The 21297-nt window shown below is 41.4% G+C and overlaps 1 protein-coding gene across 1 annotated transcript; it reads right to left on the reverse strand.

The window, feature by feature from the left end:
* Window positions 1-1937: 1937 nt before the first annotated feature.
* On the reverse strand, window positions 1938-20846 carry DUSP19 (dual specificity phosphatase 19). Its single transcript, XM_072811193.1, has 4 exons — window positions 20556-20846; window positions 16023-16069; window positions 11100-11252; window positions 1938-5641 (listed from the first exon to the last, which is right to left on the reverse strand). Exons 1-4 carry the CDS (start codon window positions 20779-20781, stop codon window positions 5369-5371), a joined length of 699 nt encoding a protein of 232 aa, XP_072667294.1. The 5' UTR covers window positions 20782-20846; the 3' UTR covers window positions 1938-5368.
* Window positions 20847-21297: the final 451 nt, after the last annotated feature.

The raw sequence follows: 21297 nt of genomic DNA on the forward strand, positions 1-21297 counted from the left end.
TTTGAGAGACAGAGTGTGAGAGAGAGCATGAGTACGGGCAAGTGGAGAGGGAGAGGGACAAGCAGACTCCCCGCTGAGCAGAGGGCCTGATACGGGGCTTGATCCCAGGACTTGAGATCATTACCTGAGCCAAAGTCAGGGACAACCAACTGAGCCACCCAGGCGCCCCTGGAGGAATTACTTTTGAGGGGGGCTTTGTGCATTTGAACCTCATTTGAGTTACTAATAATCACACTGACAAATTCAGGAAAGTTCCCCACCACCACTGAAATTATCCACCAGAATCAAAGCAGGTTCCCTGTGTCAAACGCAAAAAAAATTTCTAATTCTATGTCCATACATTTCAATCAGGGTCAAAAGGGAAGAAGGGATACAGAAGTAAAGCTGCAGTAACAATTTTAAATATTGTACTCCATTTTCCCTGAAATCTTTCTCTTAGTCTAATGGTCTAAATTTTACCCAGAACCAAGAAAAATATTTCTTCAGTTTTCCAAAAATTTAAATAGTTCCTGTATTTTCCATTCAAATTATATATGATCACTAACGTATATTAAAGCACAAAGTTAGCAAAAGATTTAAAAAACATTAACCTCAAATAAATATAATTTTTATCATATGTTCCAGTATCTTTGTTCTACTTATCTTTTTCAGCTTGATAGGAAGGCTGTATATTTCTTTTAAATGTTTAAAAGCAAATGATATTGGGATCCCTGGGTGGCGCAGCGGTTTAGCGCCTGCCTTTGGCCCAGGGCGCGATCCTGGAGACCCGGGATCGAATCCCACGTCGGGCTCCCTGTGCATGGAGCCTGCTTCTCCCTCTGCCTGTGTCTCTGCCTCTCTCTCTCTCTCTCTGTGTGAATATCATAAATAAATAAATAAAATTTAAAAAAAAAAAGCAAATGATATTTTAATTTCCTCCTCTCTCTAAAAATGGTAGAAAAAATCCATTTTAAAATAGAGGCAAAAAGTCCTTGAAACACTTTTCCTCTCCTCAAAACAAACCTATACTTGGTATGCATTTTTAAGACTTTTTAATATGGGAGACAGATGATCATTATAAACAATTTTCTTTTTATAAATAACTAGGTCTGACACAGTGACATATCCATGGGGCACACAAGAAACATGCTGTGCGTAACATATATAGGAGATACACCATTGCCTTATACAGTATCCCTAACTTAAAAAACTGAATTACATTCACTGATTTGTTTACCTATGTTAGATATAGCAAACTACTATCATTTAAGATAAAACAATATTGATGTTCAAAGCACTTCTGTAGCTGATACAGAAGGTATGTGTTTGCACCATAACCAGATAACTGACAACTAAGCACACAAACCAGAGACAAATAATATACTATCCGCTATGAACAAGTTCTAGTCAAGGCTCCATGTCACAACATCTAGTGGCTGAAGACTAAAGAGCACCTAGTAAAAAAAAAAAAAAAAGATATTTAAATAAATGCTTTCGTGCAAATCGAATAGGTTCACTTAGCAAACCCTCAGCAATACTGACCATAAAGACAACATTATATATCAGTCTCATGCTTGAGAAGATTCCGCCTCCTTGGTCTGCTTCCAAGAGTTCACTGTAGGTAGGTCACCCACATTTGTTACTTCTCAACAGAAGCAGAGTTCATAGCTGTGCATGTGATGGCATCCTGTCAGGGTATAAGCAATCTCAAAACATCAGTTGCATTTATCAGTTCCACTTTTCGATCTTGACAGCGTAAGGAATATGCGTTCTCAAATACACGGAGGTACTCAATGTGCACTTTCCAACTTACACATAGGAATACGCTTGTTTTCTATAATGTGTATTTAAGAAGGGCTCGAGACTTTCTTAATAAAATCTAGATGGCGAATGAAATTTTCTAAGTCATGAAAGGCTATTCAAAAGCTATTAAATAAATTCTATCCCAATTACTGTGATTAATTTTAAATACACTTTATTCTGAATGATTCAAGTAGTATCTTTAAACAAATTTATAATGTACAGAGTTCAGCCTTGCCAATATGGAGACTTAATTTAAAAAAAAAAAAAAAGAAAAAGAAAGAAAACTATTCAAAGCCTCTTGCCAGAGATAAAATTGCAAATGATTTTAGGCTTTCTAACAAAGGACTTAAAATTTCTCACAAAACCATAGCTCTTCTTTCTTGAAAAATACATTCTCTAGTAGAATACCAAATTAGAAGACAGACTTGAACAAATCACACCCAAAGCATGATCCTTCACCATAAAATATATTCCCACAGATCCAAGGAGATAAAAAATTATGACATGTAACCCAAAAACAGAAAGCTAGGGACCTAGGATATGAAAAACAGCATGAGACCAGATCACCAAAAGAACCATAAGCTCACAATCACATGACAACATCTGTACAAAAGTTTTAAAAATTAAAAAATAAATAAATACAGGCAATAGAATTAAGTTAAAAATAAAAAGAAAGTTCATTTTCACAAAAGGACGTAAAAAACTTTGTGAATACTGTAACCACTATATAAATACAGGCATACCCCAGAGATATTGCGGGTTCAGTTCCAGACTACAACAAAGTAAATATTGTGAGTCAAATGAACTGTGTGGCTTCCCAGTGCATATAAAAATTATGTTTACACTATAGTCTACTAAGTGTGCAATAGCATTATATCTAAAGAAACAATGTACATATCTTAATTTAAAAATACTTTATTGCTAAAAAATGCTAACCATCATCTGAGCTTTCAGCAATCCGTAATTTTTTTGCTGGTGGAGGGTCATGCCGTGATGTTGATGGTTGCTGAGTGATCAGGGTGGTGGTTGCTGAAGGCTGGGGGGACTGTGGCAATTTCTTAAAATAAGACAATAATGAAATCTGCCGCATTGATGGACTCTTCCTTTCACGAACAATTTCTCTGTAGCACGAGATACTGTTTGATAGCATTTTACCCACAGTGGAACTTCTTTCAAAATTGGAGTCAATCCTCTCAAACCCCGCTGCTGCTTTATCAACTAAGCTTATGTAGTATTCTAAATCCTTTGTTGTCATTTCGACAATCTTTACATCATCCTCACCAGGCGTAGATTCCATCTCAAGAAACCACTTCCTTTGCTCATCCATAGGAAGCAACTCCTCATCCATTACAGTTTTATCATGAGATTGAAGCAATTCAGTCACATCTTCAGGCTCTACTTCTAGTTCTAATTCTTTTGCTATTTTTACCACATCTGCAGTTACTTCCTCCACTGAAGTCTTGAACCCGTCAAAGTCATCCATGAGGCCTGGAATGAATGTCTTCCAAACTCCTGTTAGTGTTGACATTTTGACCTCTTCCCATGAATCACGAATGTTCTTAATGGCATCTAGAATGGTGAATCCTCTCCAGAAGGTTTTCAATTTACTTTGCCCAGATCCATCAGAGGAATCACTGTCTGTGGCAGCTATAGCCTTACGAAATGTATTTCTTAAATAATAAGACTTGAAAGCGGAAATGACTCCTTGGTCCATGGGCTGTAGAACGGATGTTGAGTTAGCAGGCATGAAAACAACATTAATCTCACTGTACATCTCCATCAGAGCTCGTGGGTGACCAGGTGCATTGTCAACGAGCAGTAGTATTTTGAAAGGAATCTTTTTTTCTGAGCAGTAGGTCTCAACCGTGGGCTTAAAATATTCAGTAAACCACGTTGTAAACAGATGTGCTGTCATGCAGGCTTTGTTGTTCCATTTGTAGAGCACGGGCAGAGTAGATTTAGCATAATTCTTAAGGGCCCTAGGATTTTCAGAATGGTATATGAGCATTGGCTTCAACTTAAAGTCACCAGCTGCATTAGCCCCTAGCAAGAGTGTCAGCCTGTCCTTTGAAGCTTTGAAGCCAGGCATTGACTTCTCCTCTCTAGCTATGAAAGTCCTAGATGGCATCTTCTTCCAATATAAGGCTGTTTCATCTACATTAAAAATCTGCTGTTTAGTGTAGCCACCTTCATTAATGATCCTAGCTAGATCATCTGGATAACTTGCTGCAGCTTCTACATCAGCACTTGCTGCTTCACCTTGCACTTTGATGTTACAGAGACGGCTTCTTTCCTTAAACCTCATGAACCAACCTCTGCTAGCTTCAAACTTCTCTTCTGCAGCCTCCTCACCTCTCTCAGCCTTCATAGAATTGAAGAGAGTCAGGGCCTTGCTCTGGATTAGGCTTTGGCTCAAGGGAATGTTGTGGCTGGTTTGATCTTCTATCCAGACCACTAAGACTTTCTCCATATCAGCAATAAGGCTGTTTCGCTTTCTTATCATTCGTGTGTTCACTGGAGTACCACTTTTAATTTCCTTCAAGAACTTATCCTTTGCATTCACAACTTGGCTAACTGTTTGGCGCAAGAGGCCTAGCTTCCGACCTATCTCTGCTTTCGACATGCCTTCCTCACTAAGCTTAATCATTTCTAGCTTTTGATTTAAAGTGAGAGACATGCGACTCTTCCGTTCAGTTGAACACTTAGAGGCCATCGTAGGGTAAATAACTGGCCTAATTTCAGTATTGTTGTGTCTCAGGGAGTAGGGAGGCCCGACAAGGAAGGAGAGATGGGGAAAGGGCCAACTGAATAGTCACCACATAAGCAGTATTTATCAGTTAAGTTCACCATATTACATGGGTCTGGTTCGTGGCACCCCAAAACGATTACAGTAGCAACATCAAAGATCACCGATCACAGACCACCAGAACAAATACAATTTCAATGAACAAGTTTGAAAGACTGTGAGAATTACCAAAATGTGACACCAAGACACAAAGTGAGCAAATGCTTTTGGAAAAAATGGTGCCAATACACTTCCTCAATGCAGGGCTGCCACTTTCAATCTGTAGCACATATAACATCTGCAAAGCACAATCAAGTAAAGTGCGCCTGCATTGTGTCAACCTTCAGATTTTGGTTATATCTTTTTGGGAGGTTTAAAGTATTAGTTTTTCATCTCAAATGCTTTACACAGAAATTGACCACCCTCTGAAATGGTAAGTGAAGTAGCACTTCAAGTTTTTTCCTTCATGAAAATATTGCTGGAATAGAAAAATACCAAAAGTCTTAATCAACTGATTTAACCTTTCCATGCTCGAATAAAGATTTTGAATGTAATTCTTTTTCTTCTACAGAAATCAAGCATTGGTAATACATTATTTTTTCTTAGCAAATCAAAGCAGCATTCGATCACACATTATAATACCAAAGAAAACATCATATAACTTAAAAATGTATTTATACTCTAGCTCAAGACAATCCATTCACCTCCATTTCTACTTGAAAAACGCCAAGACAGAAGTAAGTTTTTACTGGTCTACTTTTCAAAAACAAGGACGGGTAGCTGTAGGGGCCAATGCAGAAATTACAGTTGTCCTTTATCTGCTGGAATGTGACTCACAGACTGGTCACCCCTTTCTGACTCCTGTATGTTGTCACACTTAGTGCTTTCTTTGCCCTGTTGATATGTACGAAGCTGCTCCATGAAGCCAGCATTTGGACATATGGAAGGCCTTGCATTCTTCACCAAAGAAAAAGCACTGGTAAATGAGAGTTCTTCAGAATTCATCAGGAATCCTATTACAATTGCAGCAGCCCTGGAAACTCCTGCATTACAATGAACCAGAACCACTCCATCCTGTAACAAAATCAATGAAAAACCTCCATTATTCACTTGGAAAGGTTACTAAATCACTTGTACACTCTTACACTACTTGAAATTATAAAAGGAGGTTCATTTTATTAATTTGATTCAATGTATTCAATTAACAAAATTTAATTCACTGGGCAGCCCGGGTGGCTCAGCGGTTTAGTGCCGCCTTCAGCCCAGGGCCTGATCCTGAAGACCCGGGATCGAGACTCACACGTCAGGCTCCCTGCATGGAGCCTGCTTCTCCCTCAGCCTATGTCTCTGCCTCTCTCTCTCTCTCTCTCTCTCTCTGTGTCTGTCATGAATAAATAAAATCTTAAAAAAATATATATGTAATTCACTGTAAGCAACGAATGGAAAATAATCCGCCAATCAACCAACCAACTTCTCTTCCTACCCCTCCTCCCCCCGGAAATGAAATGCTTTGACAATGTATTTGGAATTTTGAAAAAGTATTTTTTATCAAACTGAAATAATCTACTAAAGTACATGTAAGAGCCTAATAAGCTTAGTAGATACATATCTATAACTAAGAGAAAAGTCACAGGTCATGTATGTGGAAACTTTTTTTTTCAAAAAAAGTTTGAAGACTTTATTTGAGAGAGAGAGAGAGACCTCGTGTGAGAGAGCAAGCACAAGTGGGAGGAGGCAGAGAGAGATGCAGGGTCCCCGCTGAGCAGTGAGCCTGATGCAACGTGGGGCTCGATCCCAGGACCCCAGGATCATTACCTGAGCCAAAGACAGACACCCAACTAACTGAGCCACCCAGGCGCCCCTGTTTTCTTATATATATGACTATTTCCAAATTTTAACTGCTTCTGTACAAGACGGGCTAACGCCAATACTCACTCTACATACATGGAACTTTTCTGTGTATAATAGCTCGTTTTTATGAGATTAAAGACATTTAAAAAATCATGTTTCAGTAAGTGATGAAAACTAGTAAGGAACTTCTCTCAAAACAAACCAGATGTTCCAAACAGACCCAGAGTGGTAAGCGAAATGAAAGATAACAGTCAATGTCATTTTTAGTATTTCCTGACTACACACTAGTCATCTGTTTTGAGCCATAATATGCCTTTGAAAATGAAACCAGCTTTATTTTCAGTCTTTTACACTATACATTCAGTGCCAGCTCATGTTTAATGTTAGTATTTTCTTCTTTCTTATATCTTGTATGTAACAGCCACCTTTCTGTTGCTTTTCTACAGCCTTTGAAATGACTTATTTACCTTTTATTACTCTGGTATCAAAATGTCCTCGCAAGTATTCCCACAGGGGCTTCTGGGTGGCTCAGTCTGTTAAGTGTCTGGCTCTTGGTTTCCGCTCAGGTCATGATCTCAGGATGGGGAGATCGAGCCCCATACAGACTCTGTACTCATTGAGGAGTCTGCCTGAGATTCTCTCTCGCTCTCCTTCTACCCCTCCCCACCTCGTTCTCTTAATAAATAAATCTTAACAGAAAAAAAAAAAAGTATTCTCAGAAAAGTTATTGGCTTTATAGCCCCTTTCCAGAACTCAAAATAGTAATAATTTAAAAACTTATAAAGTGGGGCACCCGGGTGGCTCAGCGGTTTAGTGCCTGCCTTCAGCCCAGCACATGATCCTGGAGACCCAGGATCGAGTCCCACGTCGGGCTCCCTGCATGGAGCCTGCTTCTCCCTCTGCCTGTGTCTCTGCCTCTCTCTCTCTCTCTTTCCATGTCTCTCATGAATAAATAAATAAAATCTTTAAAATAGACAGATAGATAGATGATAGATAGATAGATAGATAAAAACTTATAATTTTTTCTTTGCACTTGCTGTTGTCCTCTCCCTGGAAAGCCTTTGTTCCTCTTCTTGGTCCAGCTAACACTGGCTTCTGTTCTAAGAAGTCTGTCTCTCTCTGAGTGAGATGGGGTCGGGGGAATAGCTCAGCCATCTTTGGGTACTGTGTCCTTAGTGCAATTTGAGGCACATAGTAGATATTCCAAAATGTTTGCCAAGCAAGTAAATTAATTTTGTTCTCCATTTCCAAGAAGAAAGTGTTCTCCTACAAATTTGAATCACTGTTTTGCTATGGGCAGACAGGAATCATGTTATAGTATTTCCAGTTTATCAAGCATCCTGTTTTCATGCTGTTGTGAATAAATTTTCAACTAGACCTTAAGCTCTTTGAGGGCAGCAGTATGTACGTATCCCTCATATCTTCTCAGAATAAGTAATTAATATTTATTGACAGATTAATGAACCAAGTTTAGGTTTTTATTTTTTTTTTCTTTTTAAAGGTTTTTTTTAATTTATTTATTCATGAGAGACACAGAGAGAGAGAGAGAGAGAGAGAGAGAGAGGCAGAGACACAGGCAGAGGGAGAAGCAGGCTCCATGCAGGGAGCCCAACGCGGGACTCGACTCCAGGTCTCCGGGATCACACCCTCGGCTGAAGGCGGCGCTAAACCGCTGAGCCACCTGGGCTGCCCAAGTTTAGGTTTTTAAATGAATCTTTTGATAAATAAAAAAATATCAAAACGCTACCAGTAGTTATGTCCACATGGTGTAAGAAGGGTGAATTTTTACTTATCTTTGTATTTGTCAATTTTTCTACAATGACATAATTTACTTACATCATGTTTTTAAAATCACATCTCATAAAATGAGTAATAAAGTAAACATGGAATATCAAATACGTATTTTGATATTAACAAAACCTTTTGTACATAAAAAAAAAAAGGGAGTCAAATAAATTTTCATGAAAGAACTCTTATGACCATACAGGTTACCCTACTATATATACCCTCATGTGTATTTCTATCCCTTCAGGTATAAACCTAACAAATAATGCATGACACAGAGATAGTGGAAAGGCAGAGAAACCAAACAACAGGGTTTTCACAAGTTCAGAGGACAATGAGAAAACACATGGGAAACCAGAAGAGATCCCATTTGGCAGCTGCAGGTAGAAAGATAAAACAAGCAAGTAGGGTCTAGAAAGGTAGTTTTGAAATACTCAATTCACTGAGTAATCACATTTATTAAAACTCTGCATATGCAACAGAGAAAGTTACAAAAAGATCTCTTCTAGAAAAAAAAAAAAAGAAAATTCAAGAATTCCATCGCTCAAACTAAGTATGTATTAATCTGAAGAGTAAAGAGTTTTCAGGGCAAGGAAATACTGGCTGAGGTTAGGAATGCATCATAAAACTGCTTGAGAAATCAGAATAGATTATGGAATTCCAGCACATCTTGTAGCAGAAACATCTTAGGTACCTCCTCAGATTCTCTTGCTGCCATCATCTCATGGGCTTGCTGCACCTCAGCCTCCACCCCTGTGGCCAACTGCTCCCCTTAGGCCTGATGAGCATTGCTTGCCTAAGAAGGCCTGGCTCTTGCCCTGTGCTGGTCTCTGCATAAATAAGTACACCCTGAACTTCTGAATGTGGATGAAAAGTCAGACCACAGGCCACTGAGCTTGGCTCCAAGGCAGCTGCAGAAGGAGTGGAGTGCTGTCACCAGGCGTTGGGCGACCAGTCACCACCCCCTGCCCCTCCCCGTGGATAAACTTTGACCAGCCTAGCGCAGGAGCTGACAGAGAGCCAGACAGATACGTGCTCTCCCCTCTCCCTCCCAAAGTCGGTGTGGAGGAGTGATTTCTTTGGGCTCCCTGCGGGGAGGTGCCTTATGTGGCAGAGCAGATACACCTGCTGAGCACCCGACTGTGTCACACGCAGCTCATGGTGCACTGTGCTTGGCAAAGTAAATGCACCAGCTCACGTGGCTGCGCATCCTGTCCTGAGTCACCTCCCTTTCTACCCACTCTCACTGCCCGTGGATTCCACCTCTCACCTGAAGCACCAGCTCTTAATCTTGGTCTCAGGGTCTGTGTTTTAGGAAACCCAAGCAAAGGAAACTTCTACTTAACTGTTACCCTTTCCACTTGCAACATGGACACATCTTCTAACATGAATATCATTTGGATGATGCCTACATTTTTCTCTTCCCATGTAAGGTCTACCTCACATCTCCCTAGAGAAGCAGCTAACACGGAAACGTTATCTTGTTTATTTTCGCACTATCAGCCGGCACATTGGAATGGTATGATGTAGACCCTATAAAATTTTTCATGAGAGAAAACACTGGGCAGTATTAGGCCTTGAATCAGAAACTCTCTTCCTCTTCTTTTATCTAAATATCTGCTATTAAATAAAGCTGAATGGCAGTCATTTTGCAGATGACCTAATGGAAAGCACCTAGAACAGTGCTGGGGATGTAAGGCATTCAATAAATATTACTAAATAAAAGGAAGGAAGGGAGAGGGAGGAAAAAAGGGAAGGAGAAAAGGTAGAAAGGAAATCATTAGCCAGAACTCAGCTAAGCTGGATTCTGATTGTTAGAGGTGCCCCAGGGGAGTTAACTTTACTCTTTAAGTGCTTCTATCTATTTATCTCACATGAATTTTGTAAGAAATTATATACTAACTAAAAATGATGTCATTTCAAGGTACAATTACTGGTAACAGCCAACCTAGAAGCCCAATGTTGACTTGACTCTATTACCAAAGTTGAAGCATTATATTATCTGTTGGTCTTTTGAGGTCAGAAAACCAATGGACAGCTTCTGAACAACGTTTTCATACAATATCAGTAAAGCAATACACATATAGTCCTTAGAGCGGCCTATAATTTTCTACTGTTGACAATGCATAAATTCACTACTAGCCTTACCACAGCCACAAAAATGCATATTAACCTTTGTAAATACATTAAGAGGCCTACAGCAGCATCTATCCCTTACTCCACCTTATCTTGCAAATTGGTCAGAGGGCAGGTGGTTATAAATCATCAAAAGAGGGATCCCTGGGTGGCACAGCGGTTTGGCGCCTGCCTTTGGCCCAGGGCGCGATCCTGGAGACCCGGGATCGAATCCCACATCGGGCTCCCGGTGCATGGAGCCTGCTTCTCCCTCTGCCTGTGTCTCTGCGCCTCTCTCTCTCTGTGACTATCATAAATAAATAAAAAATTTAAAAAATAAATAAATAAAATAAAATAAAAAAATAAATCATCAAAAGAAATCTAAGCATATATAAACACAGGGAAGTTCAGTAAGTGGAGAATTTTATCTCCTAACACTTCTCAGGAAGCCCAGGAAGATGAGAAATTAATGTTAAGAGTAAATATCTCATTGAAGGGCGCCTGGCTGGCCCAGCCAATACCGCATGCAACTTGTGATCTCAGGGTCATGAGTGCGAGCCCCACGCTGGGCAGAGAGATTACTTTTAAAAAAAAAAAAAAATCTCACTAAGAAAAAAAAATTGGAGAACTAAATAGTTGTAGATGTTCATGAAAGATTGTTGGAGGGGAAATTTCATAGTGGTTCTCTCTGTATTCATTTCAAAAAGAATTAAGATTGGATAACAGATGGTCTCTTAAAATTTCTGCCTTTGAAGAACCTGTGGATCACAATAAAACTTACCTTTGCTTTTGCTTGTTCAATAAATTCAAAACATTCTGGAAAATAAGACAGGATATTGGTTTCAGGAAGATCCAATATAGAAATGCTCTTATATATAAAGTCACCGAGGAAAGCATTTTCAACTCCATATGCAACATTGAGAATGTGGGTCACCTTAAAGAAAAAAAGAGGATGGTTTTTAACATTCTTTAATGAATTAATACTAGGTTGATCAAAAAGAGAATGGCATGTTGAGATCTGTAACAAGAATAAACAATTTAGGCATCACTCACTTGAATAATTCTTGCAGGAAGCCTTCTCCGACTGCCCATCCCTCGCCAGAAGTGCTAATTCTACATTCCCATGGCACCCTCTACTTGCCTTAATTAGGCATTTAGAGATTATTTGTCTCCCTTGTGGTACTAGAAACTCCATGAGGGTACAAACCATGTTTGGTTTATTATTATTATAAGTAAGTACTGTTGAGTAAGCAGTGACTTTAGCACAGAAAGTACTTAAAATACTTGTCGGGGAACAAAAAAATCAATGATTATCCACATAAAAAACAGGAATAAGGAAAGTGCATCAGTAACACAACCTTCCCTTTCAATAATTATTTCCCAGTTTTCCTTCATATTCTTTATACATATGATGGTTCTTAAGTGTGCTGCACATTAGAATCACTCGATGAGTTTGTAAAATATGTCAAAGCCACCAGGCCTCAAACCCAGAGATTCCCATGAATTAGTCGTGTTGAAAGGACAGTCACAAAAGATTTTCTTTCAAATGGTACACAGAAGCAACTTTCTACTCCATCTATGCATTTGAATTCCTTTCCTACAGTCTACCAAGCATATGGAAGGAGCCAAGTGGAAAGTCAATTAGAAGAATCTGAAAGCTAAATGGATCAGAAAAATAAGGCCCTGTTTCTTGTCGTGACATGCCTCTCTGTACTCTTCTTTTTCTTCACATGGGTGTTAGGTTTTGCCTATTTCTGTATTTTCACGTATTTCACGCATATCTTAGAATATCTGTCCAGCTGTGCCTCTCTTGCCCCACTGCCCTCATAGTTGCAACTCCAGCAGTGCCCTACTCCTCCTAGCACAGCTGACTAGATTCAGGCAGACACTGGACTTAAACAAGACTGATCAAATTATTTTTAGAAATTTAAAAAACAGGTGTATAAGACAGCTAGAGTGGTCCACAAACTTCAGAGCTTTAAGACAGCCACTTTCTATTAGTGCTCAAATAAACTGAAAAAAATTCTGCTCCTAAGAATAGAGTAGATGTGTAGAGAGAGGCCGTGACACCAGTGGGAGAGAGGGACCCTCTTGGATGGCAATCGATTCTCTAGCACAGCCACTCTCTGCCCCCAGAGATCCCCCTGAATCATTATACACATTCTCCTTCCTTCCTCTGGTGTTTGTGCTTCCCAACACAAAGAACACTGGTTAAGACACTACAGGAGTTAGGCCTTATGAAGAGAAAGCCACAGGCCATTACCTAACTGCCTTGTAGAAGACAACAGAAAAACCCTCAAATGTCTACTAAAAAAAGACTTTTAAAAAAATATTTTTTTAATTTATTCATGAGAGACAGAGAGAGAGAGCAGAGACACAGGCAGAGGGAGAAGGAGGGTCCCTGCAAGGAGCCCAACGTGGGACTCCATCCCAGGACCCTGAGATCACAACCTGGCCAAAGGTAGATGCTCAACTACTGATCACACCCTGGGCCCTAAGAAAGACTCTCAAATACAGAGGAGATGGGAGAACTAGAAAGAAAGATAAGAACATTTTTAGAAGATAAAGTCTGAAGTGTCCTCCTGCTTTCCCCAGTGAAGTCTTATCTATGTCAAGTCACTCAACACCAGTATACTCGTGACTGGGATTATGATTTTGCCCTTAATTATATAACCTCATCCAATGTTTCACATTATTGATGTGTCTCCCTTGTCTTTACGACTATATTCTACATTCCCAAAAGACCAGGAAAGAGGTCTCTTATATACAGATGTACTCATGCATGTATATATATCTCACTATCTATATATCTTCACAGCATTATGGAGAACACCAAATGCGAATCTTGGGAAAACCTGCTGAAAGGTAAAAGTGCTTTATGAATATGGTGGGTTACCAATGCCTGGGGAATTTAGTTGTTGGGAAATACAATTTACGTGTGTACTGATTGGTTCTGATAAAAAAAAAAAAAAAATTGTACTGAGTTACAGGTGGTGTTGGGGATGGGGACCCAGTCTAAAACCCTTTCCAGTAATTAAACCTACTTCCAAAATGTAGTTATGGAGGTCCTGACTAGAGTGGTTGCCCTTGGGATGCCCTTTGTAACAGGGATAATAATAGCCCCTTTACTGAGAACTTAGTACGTGCCAGGCATATAAGTTATCTCACTTAATCCTCACGTTTAGGTATTATGATTTCCAATTTTAATAAACTTTCATATTTTGAAACTGGTTCAAAAATCGTAACATTATAAAAAAGAAGCAGTAAGAAGCCTTGCTCTCACCCTGTCCCTATCCACTCCATTATCTACCACCTACATGGTAACTACTTTTGTTGGTTTCCTGTACATTCTTCTAGAGCATCTTTAGGCAAATCATTTATCCCCTTTCTTAAACAAAGGGAACACCTTGGGTTCCTCTCTCACTTAAATATGTCCTGGAGATTTTCTCACATCAGTATTTACAGACCCTTTTCTTGGTTTTTTTTTTTTTTTTTTTTTTTTATAGCTATACAGTATTCTATGGTGTGAATGTACTATTATTTATTTAGCCAGTTCCCTCCCTATCAATGAACATGTGGGTTGTTTTCAATGATTTGCTATTATGAACAATACGGCAGTAAGTAACTTGGAACATTTTATGTTATAGTCTGTTTTCTATTTTCCATAGAGCTTTATAGGGCACACACCAGGCACTCAGATATCTTATTAATATAAAGCAACTATTATTACTGTACCTAAACATTAAAATGAAATTCCTATCGAAATTTCTGAAATGATCCTCCACAAGAGAATTTCTATTCATTATAGCATTTAAGTCCTAGAATAGCCCTTTGAAACATGCCATGCATTTAAATGAATAATCTAAATTTTGCCAAATTGTGAAACTTTTCACTAAACCCTCTTATTCAGCTGCCTAGTTTACCTTTGCTTCTTTTAGGCATCTAACAGGGTCACGTGTACAGAGACAGAGGGACCTTTTAAACTTGCTGGGTTCACATAGCCAGGATGAACGTGAATTTGAACTAGCGTATTGTAAGGGGGGCTAGATAATGAAACACTTGCCAATGAATGAACTTATCAGTTTTTCTATTTTGCATTCTTTCCCCAAGAAAAACTAACTTATTAATGTAAGCAAGACTTTGAAACTTGTTCTACTTATGTTAAAATATTAATCTAAGAAGCGCCTGGGTGGCTCAGTCAGTTAAATGTCTACCTTCAGCTTGGGTCATGATCCCACGGTCCTGGGATTGAGCCCCAAGTCAGGCTCCCTGCTCAGCCTCTTATTTATCTGACTTTGTGTCAAATAAATACAATCTTTTAAAAAAAAAAATTGACCTAAGATGGATCCTATTAGGAAATAACAGTAACTCTCATATCCTTATGTGATTCCAGGCCATGATCTCTTATTGTCATGCAGTTATTATTATAACTGTTACTGCAACTACCTGCCAACTAGTCTCCCCACCTTTAGTTTGTGCAACACTCCAATTTATTTTCTATACTTCCTCTGACAAACAATTTTCCTAAACTGCCAATTTAGAAATCTGGTCTTTTCTCTGGGTAAAGACCTTCAAAGACTTTGGCGTCAAGTCCAAAGCGTTTACTCTGGCTTACATGGACTTTTGGGATCTGACTCTTGCTTATATCTCTGGCCCTATTTCTTGGTATCCTCTTTCTCACTCTCTATTCCTGGGCTACTGAACTTTTTTTATTTTCCTCTCTCTCTGAAAGCATTAGCCTTTCTCTTACTTCTAGGCCTCTACACAAATCATTTCTGCCTGTTCCCTCCCCATCCCATTCAGAGCACACTTCAGTATCATTGCCTCCAGGAAGATTTCCCTGACCTTACAATCCCTAACCCAACCCAATCCAAACAAACATGGCTGAAGGGCATCATCTCATACACTCTCCAATCGCACCTGCATTTTCCCATCAAAGTACATAGTACTCTGTCCTGAAGGTGCTTATCTGTCTTTCTCCCCTCCATGTCCCTTGGATTATAAGCATCACGTGAATAAAAACCTCTTGCATTCCTCAAACCATAGCAATTCCATGATGCTGAAATATTGCTTGACAAAGCAGATGGCTGAAATTCTTTTAGGAAATACTGAAATAAGTAATAAATCACATCCGTTGAGGGTGAGAGATGGCACTGGGGAAGAAGTGGTATGTGAGGTGGGGACTTGGACATGGGTAGATCTTGGACAAGAAGAGAGGAAAGTCTATCCCACACATAGGAACTACGTAAGCAGAGGCAAGAAAAAGCAATTCAAAGTCAGGTTCATGAGAATACATGAAGGGAGACAATATAAAACTGGAAAGTTGGGTTACAAATCCACACATTCTAATTAGGTACAATAATTTTTGCAACTTTATTAAAATGACAACTAAAAAATTAAACTCTGAAATGGGGAGGGGCCCCTTGGTGGTGCAGTCAGCTAAGTGTCCGACTCTTGGTTTCAGCTCAGGTCTTGACCTTGAGATCAAGCCCTGCATCGGGCTCCAAGCTCAGCAAGAAATTTGCTAAAATTTTCTCTCCCTCTTCCTCTGTCCCTCCCAGTGCTTGCTCATTCTCTCTCTCTAAAAATAAATTTAAAAAACCCCACCACCAAAAACTCTGAAATGGACTAATAACTTCCTAAATAACTGTAATAATTAAAATACTTCCTATACACGGTGCCAGACCTGAAGCATTTTTTTTACCTTGTGCTTTTTCAGAGTATCCAGATCATGAGCAGCATCTTGTGACCCTATAAGAAATAAATCATATCACCATGATCATAAAAACAATCATCCTTTTTAATCTAATTTTTACAATAATCCTATTAGTTATTCATTTATTTTAAAAATACAACTTGGGAGGACTTCAACGCAGCACTCTAAAAGACAATTTAGAAATATTCATTAAGGGGTGCCTGGGTGGCTCAGTTGGTTAAGCACATGCCTTTGGCTCAGGGAACCTGCTTCTCCTGCTCCCACTCCCCCTGCTTGTGCGCTGTCAACCAAATAAATAGAAACATTGATTAAAAAATATTCATTTTGTATATATCTTGTCTTCTAAAATCCCACTTCCAGCAATTTGTCTTAAAAGTCCCTGGTATTGCAAAGATTAGCTATCAGGATGTTCATTATAGTATTGTTTATAATACAAAAAACAAACAAAAACTCCAAAACAAATAAAAATTTTCAACCAAAAGCCTAATAATAAGGGTTGGGTTAAATAAGATAGGGTACACTGATGTAGTGAAATATATATATACAACCATTAAAATGAGACTGCACAGGCACCTGGCTGGCCCAGTGCATAGAGTATGTGACCCTTGATCTCAGAGTCATGAATTTGGGTCCCACGTTCGGGATAATTTACTTAAAAACAAACAAACAAAAAACAACCCAACGAGAATACAGAAGGCAAGGAAATATATTCTCGATATATTAGGTGATGATACCATTAGGTTACAAAACACCATCATCCATTTTTATATATAAAAAAAAATGTATATGCCTAAAAATGAAAAGGAAGTACTTTGAACAAAATATTTACAGTGGGTTTATCGGTGATTTTTCTTTGTCATGCTCGTTTGTGTTTTTTACAATACATACCTATTTCTTTTGTAACTTGAAAAAGGGTATTAAAAAACCACCCATAGAATGACTTGGTGCCATTTGGCTATGGAATACCAAATAGCTTAGAGCAAACACTGCTGGTCCCTGAATTCCACCCACATTCCGTGTACCAACAGGGCCATCCCCTTGTACCAGTTCTTCCTGTCAGAGCTGGCTCTCCAGATCTACCAAACTTGGAAAATGACTCTGGCTAATAAGCAAGATCAAACAGGAGATAACTGGTTAAAACAAAGTGAGTTAAAACATTTGAAAACACAGGGCACTTATTATTTAAAGATTTCAAATATTTTACTTTCCTAAATTAGGATCCATTTCTATGCACAATGTTTTTCTCACCATACCTACCTGGGGAACCTGCCAGCTTCTATTATGTGATTTTTAGATAGCTGAGAAGCCAGCAAGTACACTGGTGGGCCGATATTCTCCTAGTAATCTGAAACACACTGGTTTCTTACCGAGCCTACACTTAACTCTATTCCTAAAAATTAGTCTATCAAAATATCAACATCTGTTAAAGCTGGATGGTGGATACGTAGCTTTCTGTACTATTACGGCTTGTAATTTTCTATACATTTGAGATACTTCGCAATTAAAAAATAATTTTAGTTTCCTGCAGGAAGTTCTAAATCATCTCTGGGGGAAAAAAATGGCTTCCAATAAATTCAATGCTATTATTCTTGAGACCAAAAAAATGCAACTTGTATGCTCTGCCTTTTCAAGCAATAAGAAAATCATGAGTGTGTTAATAGGTGGGGCAACAATTTAGTCAGCATAAATGGATTTCAGGTAATTGGCTTGTATGTGTCATCTAATATTTGGTAGCATTAGAGTTCAAGTTAATTTTCTCTAAATTCTAGATATAAACATCAGCTTTTCTCCTTTTTTAAGTGGTTGCTTTGTGTTACAGTCCTGTGTTAAATTTTTATTGGGAAGATACCTCATTGGGCAGCCTTGGTGGCTCAGCGGTTTAGCGCCGCCTTCAGCCCAGGTTGTGATCCTGGAGACGCGGGATCGAGTCTCACATCGGGCTCCCTGCATGGAGCCTGCTTCTCCCTCTGCCTGTGTCTCTGCCTCTTTATCTGTTTCTTGAATAAATAAAATCTTAAAAAAAAAAAAAAAAAACATTATACCATACTGGGGCAGCCCGGGTGGCTCAGCGGTTTCATGCCGCCTTCGGCCTGGGGTGTGATCCCAGAGCCCCGGGATCGAGTTCCATGTTGGGCTCCCTGCATGGAGCCTGCCTCTCCCTCTGCCTGTGTCTCTGGCTCTCTCTCTGGGTCTCTCATGAATAAATAAATAAAATCTTAAAAAAAAAAATAAAATAAAATTCTACCATAGTATTTTAAACCATTATTGCTACAATGGAAGCTGAATAACCAAAAAAGGTGCCTGGGCGTGTTTTCCTTCCTAGGAAGAGTGGTGTGCAAGTCCTGGGTAAACCTTTCAGACTAGCTAAATGACCCCTTAATTTTTCACTGGGCTTCAGAAACTAGCTGGGGACATTTATCTGAAATGCAAGATAGCTCATGGAGCGATTAGTGCACTGCATAACACAGTAACAAATCCGGTGTGAGCTGTGATTAATTTGTTTCAAAGACTTTTCACCACCTCAGGATAACCCTGTGAGAGAAACAGATACCTTGGCCTTAGTTTTACAGGCAGTTTCTTGGGGAACCACAGAGAATGAAGGACTTGTGCTAGTTCATCTACCAAGAGGCCGAGGAAGACTGAAAACCTGACTCCCTGGGGCATCCTAAACCACAGTGTAGACCAGGAGTGGATCAGACTCGGGCTAGATGCCCAGCTCTGTCATGTACTATGCGTGTTAGCTTGTGCAAACTACCTAACCCTTGTTAAATCCAGTTCCCATCTGTGAAACGGAGCTGATCATCCCTACTTTTTTTTTTAATATTTATTTATTTATTCATGAGAGACAGAGAAAGAGGCATAGACACAGGCGGAGGGAGAAGCAGGCTCCATGCCGGGAGCTTGACACGGGACTCGATCCTGGGACTCCAGGATCAGGCCCTGAGCTGAAGGCGGTGCCAAACCACTGAGCCACCCCGGCTGCCCCGATCATCCCTACTCTATAAAGAAAGGTGGTGTTTTTGTTTTGTTTTGTTTTTAAAGGAGATGCTGTGTGTGCTGCACAACAGGATGTGGCTATTTCTGACGCCCACCAGCTCAGGGTTTGTTCTACTCAAGAATGCATATATATGGACAAATCACTGGTCTTTCCAAGTCATAATTTCTCTATTCACAAATGAAAAAGAATCCAAATCGACTTAACACATTGCTGTCTTTTTTTTTTTTTTTTTTTTTTAAAAGGACTAGTGTAGGGGATCCCTGGGTGGCCCGGCAGTTTAGCACCTGTTTTCAGCCCAGGGTCTGACCCTGGAGACCCAGGATCGAGTCTCACGTCGGGCTCCCTGCATGGGGCCTGCTTCTCTGCCTCTCTCTCTCTCCCTCTCTCTGTCTCTTATGAATAAATAAGTTAATAAATAATCTTAAAAAAAAAAAAAACTACCGTAACAAACTCTTGCCAAGCCAACAGGTGTGTGTGCTTTTCATACCTGTGCTTCATTTACTATCTGTGGACCACGCACTGTATAGGGAAACAATATTCTCCACCATACAAGAAATCATAAAACTGGGATGCCTGGATGGCTCAGGGGTTGAGCGTCTGCCTTGGGCCCAGGGCATGACCCTGGGGGTCCTGGAATCCAGTCCCACATCGGGGTCCCTGCATGGAGCCTGTTTCTCCCTCTGTGTCTCTGCCTTTCTCTGTGTCTCATGAATAAATAAATAAAATATTTTTTTAAAAAAGGGAAATCATGGGCAGCCCCGGTGGCTCAGCGGTTTAGCACCACCTGCAGCCCAGGGTGTGACCCTGGGGTCCCAGGATCGAGTCCCGCATCTGGCTCCCTGCAGGGAGCCTGCTTCTCCCTCTGCCTGTGTCTCTGCCCCTCTCTCTCTTTGTCTCTACGAATAAATAAAAAAATAAAATATCTTTTAAAAAAAAGGAAATCATAAAACTATCAAATCCACAGCTACAAAGTAAAGTCTCCTATTCCTTCAAGTCTTGCATCCCTCCGTAAGACTCCGAAAGCAGGCCCTTGGATGGGCCGCGGGAGGCTGGCCTTCCACCGGGTTCCCAGCAGCCCAGGAGGCAACAGGCACTTGGCTGGTTCGTTTCTGTGACCTCAACCCTTGCCTCTTCACAGTCCTACCTAATGAAAGCATTCCCTTTAACTTGATGATTTGGGAGCCTATACCCGTGTATAATCCGAGAAAATGCAACGTGGACACGCCATCCTGCAGAGAAAAAAAAAAAGCACCAGGCCGTAAGCTGTTCTCGAATCCAAGATCCAAGCAGCAGGTGCGGTGCGCTCCCAGCACCTGGGCTTCCTGCGGGTTATGCTGTGGGGCAGACACCACCGGCCGGCCCTCGCCAAGTCCCGAATCTGAGAAATAACGAGACATTTCGGCTTTTCGGGAAGATGCGTGATGAGACTAGAGCACCGCGCATCCGGGGGGGGGGGGCGGGGGGCCGAGGAAGATTCAGGGCCCGCAGGGGGGGCGGAGGCAGCGGCAGGTGCGCGGACTCACCCAGCAGCAACCAGGGCTTCAGGACGGCGACCCGCAGGTCGAGGCTGAGGTCCGGCACGAATCCGCAGCTGCCCCCGCGGCCCGGCGGCCCGGCCTCCACCACGACACGCCGCGCGCCGTCCCATGTTTCTACGGTGGTCCTCCCGGTCAGCGAGGTCACCCTGGTGCATTGCTTCCGCAGGCCCTTCCGGGAGAAGGCGCGAATTTCCTGGCTGAGGGCGTGCATCCCCCGCGCCCCCGGCGCCCCGCCACCCGCGGCCGGCCAGCCCGGGCGGAACCGGAAACGGCCGGGGGAGGAGCGCGGAGTGCGCCTGCGCCGGGGCGGGGGCGTCGCCGTCGCAGTAAGGCGGCACCTGATTGGCCGCCGCCGCGCCTCGGGGCTGGCTACTTCCGGCGCCCGCCCCTGCCCCGCTGTCCGCGCTGGGCCGGCCGCCGGGCTCCTTCCGGCTGCTGTTGGCTCTGGCTCTCTTTTTACTTTTTTTGTAAGATTCTACTTATTGGTTCGTGAGGGACGCCGAGGCGCGGGCAGAGGGAGCGCAGGCGCCCTGCGGGCCGGTGATGTGATGCGGGGCTCGGTGCGGGACCCCGGGGCACGCCCTGGGCCGAAGGCGGAGCCCCCCCCCCCCGCCGAGCCCCAGGCGCCCCCAGGTCGGTCGGTGACCCCCGCCGGAGCTCCGGGCCCTCCGGGCGGGCACTGCCGGCGGAGCCGCTCCGCGTCGCTCGGACCCCGCGCAGGGGCCAC

This window comes from Canis lupus, chromosome 34 (assembly GCF_048164855.1).
Source record: "Canis lupus baileyi chromosome 34, mCanLup2.hap1, whole genome shotgun sequence".
Lineage (NCBI taxonomy): Eukaryota > Metazoa > Chordata > Mammalia > Carnivora > Canidae > Canis > Canis lupus.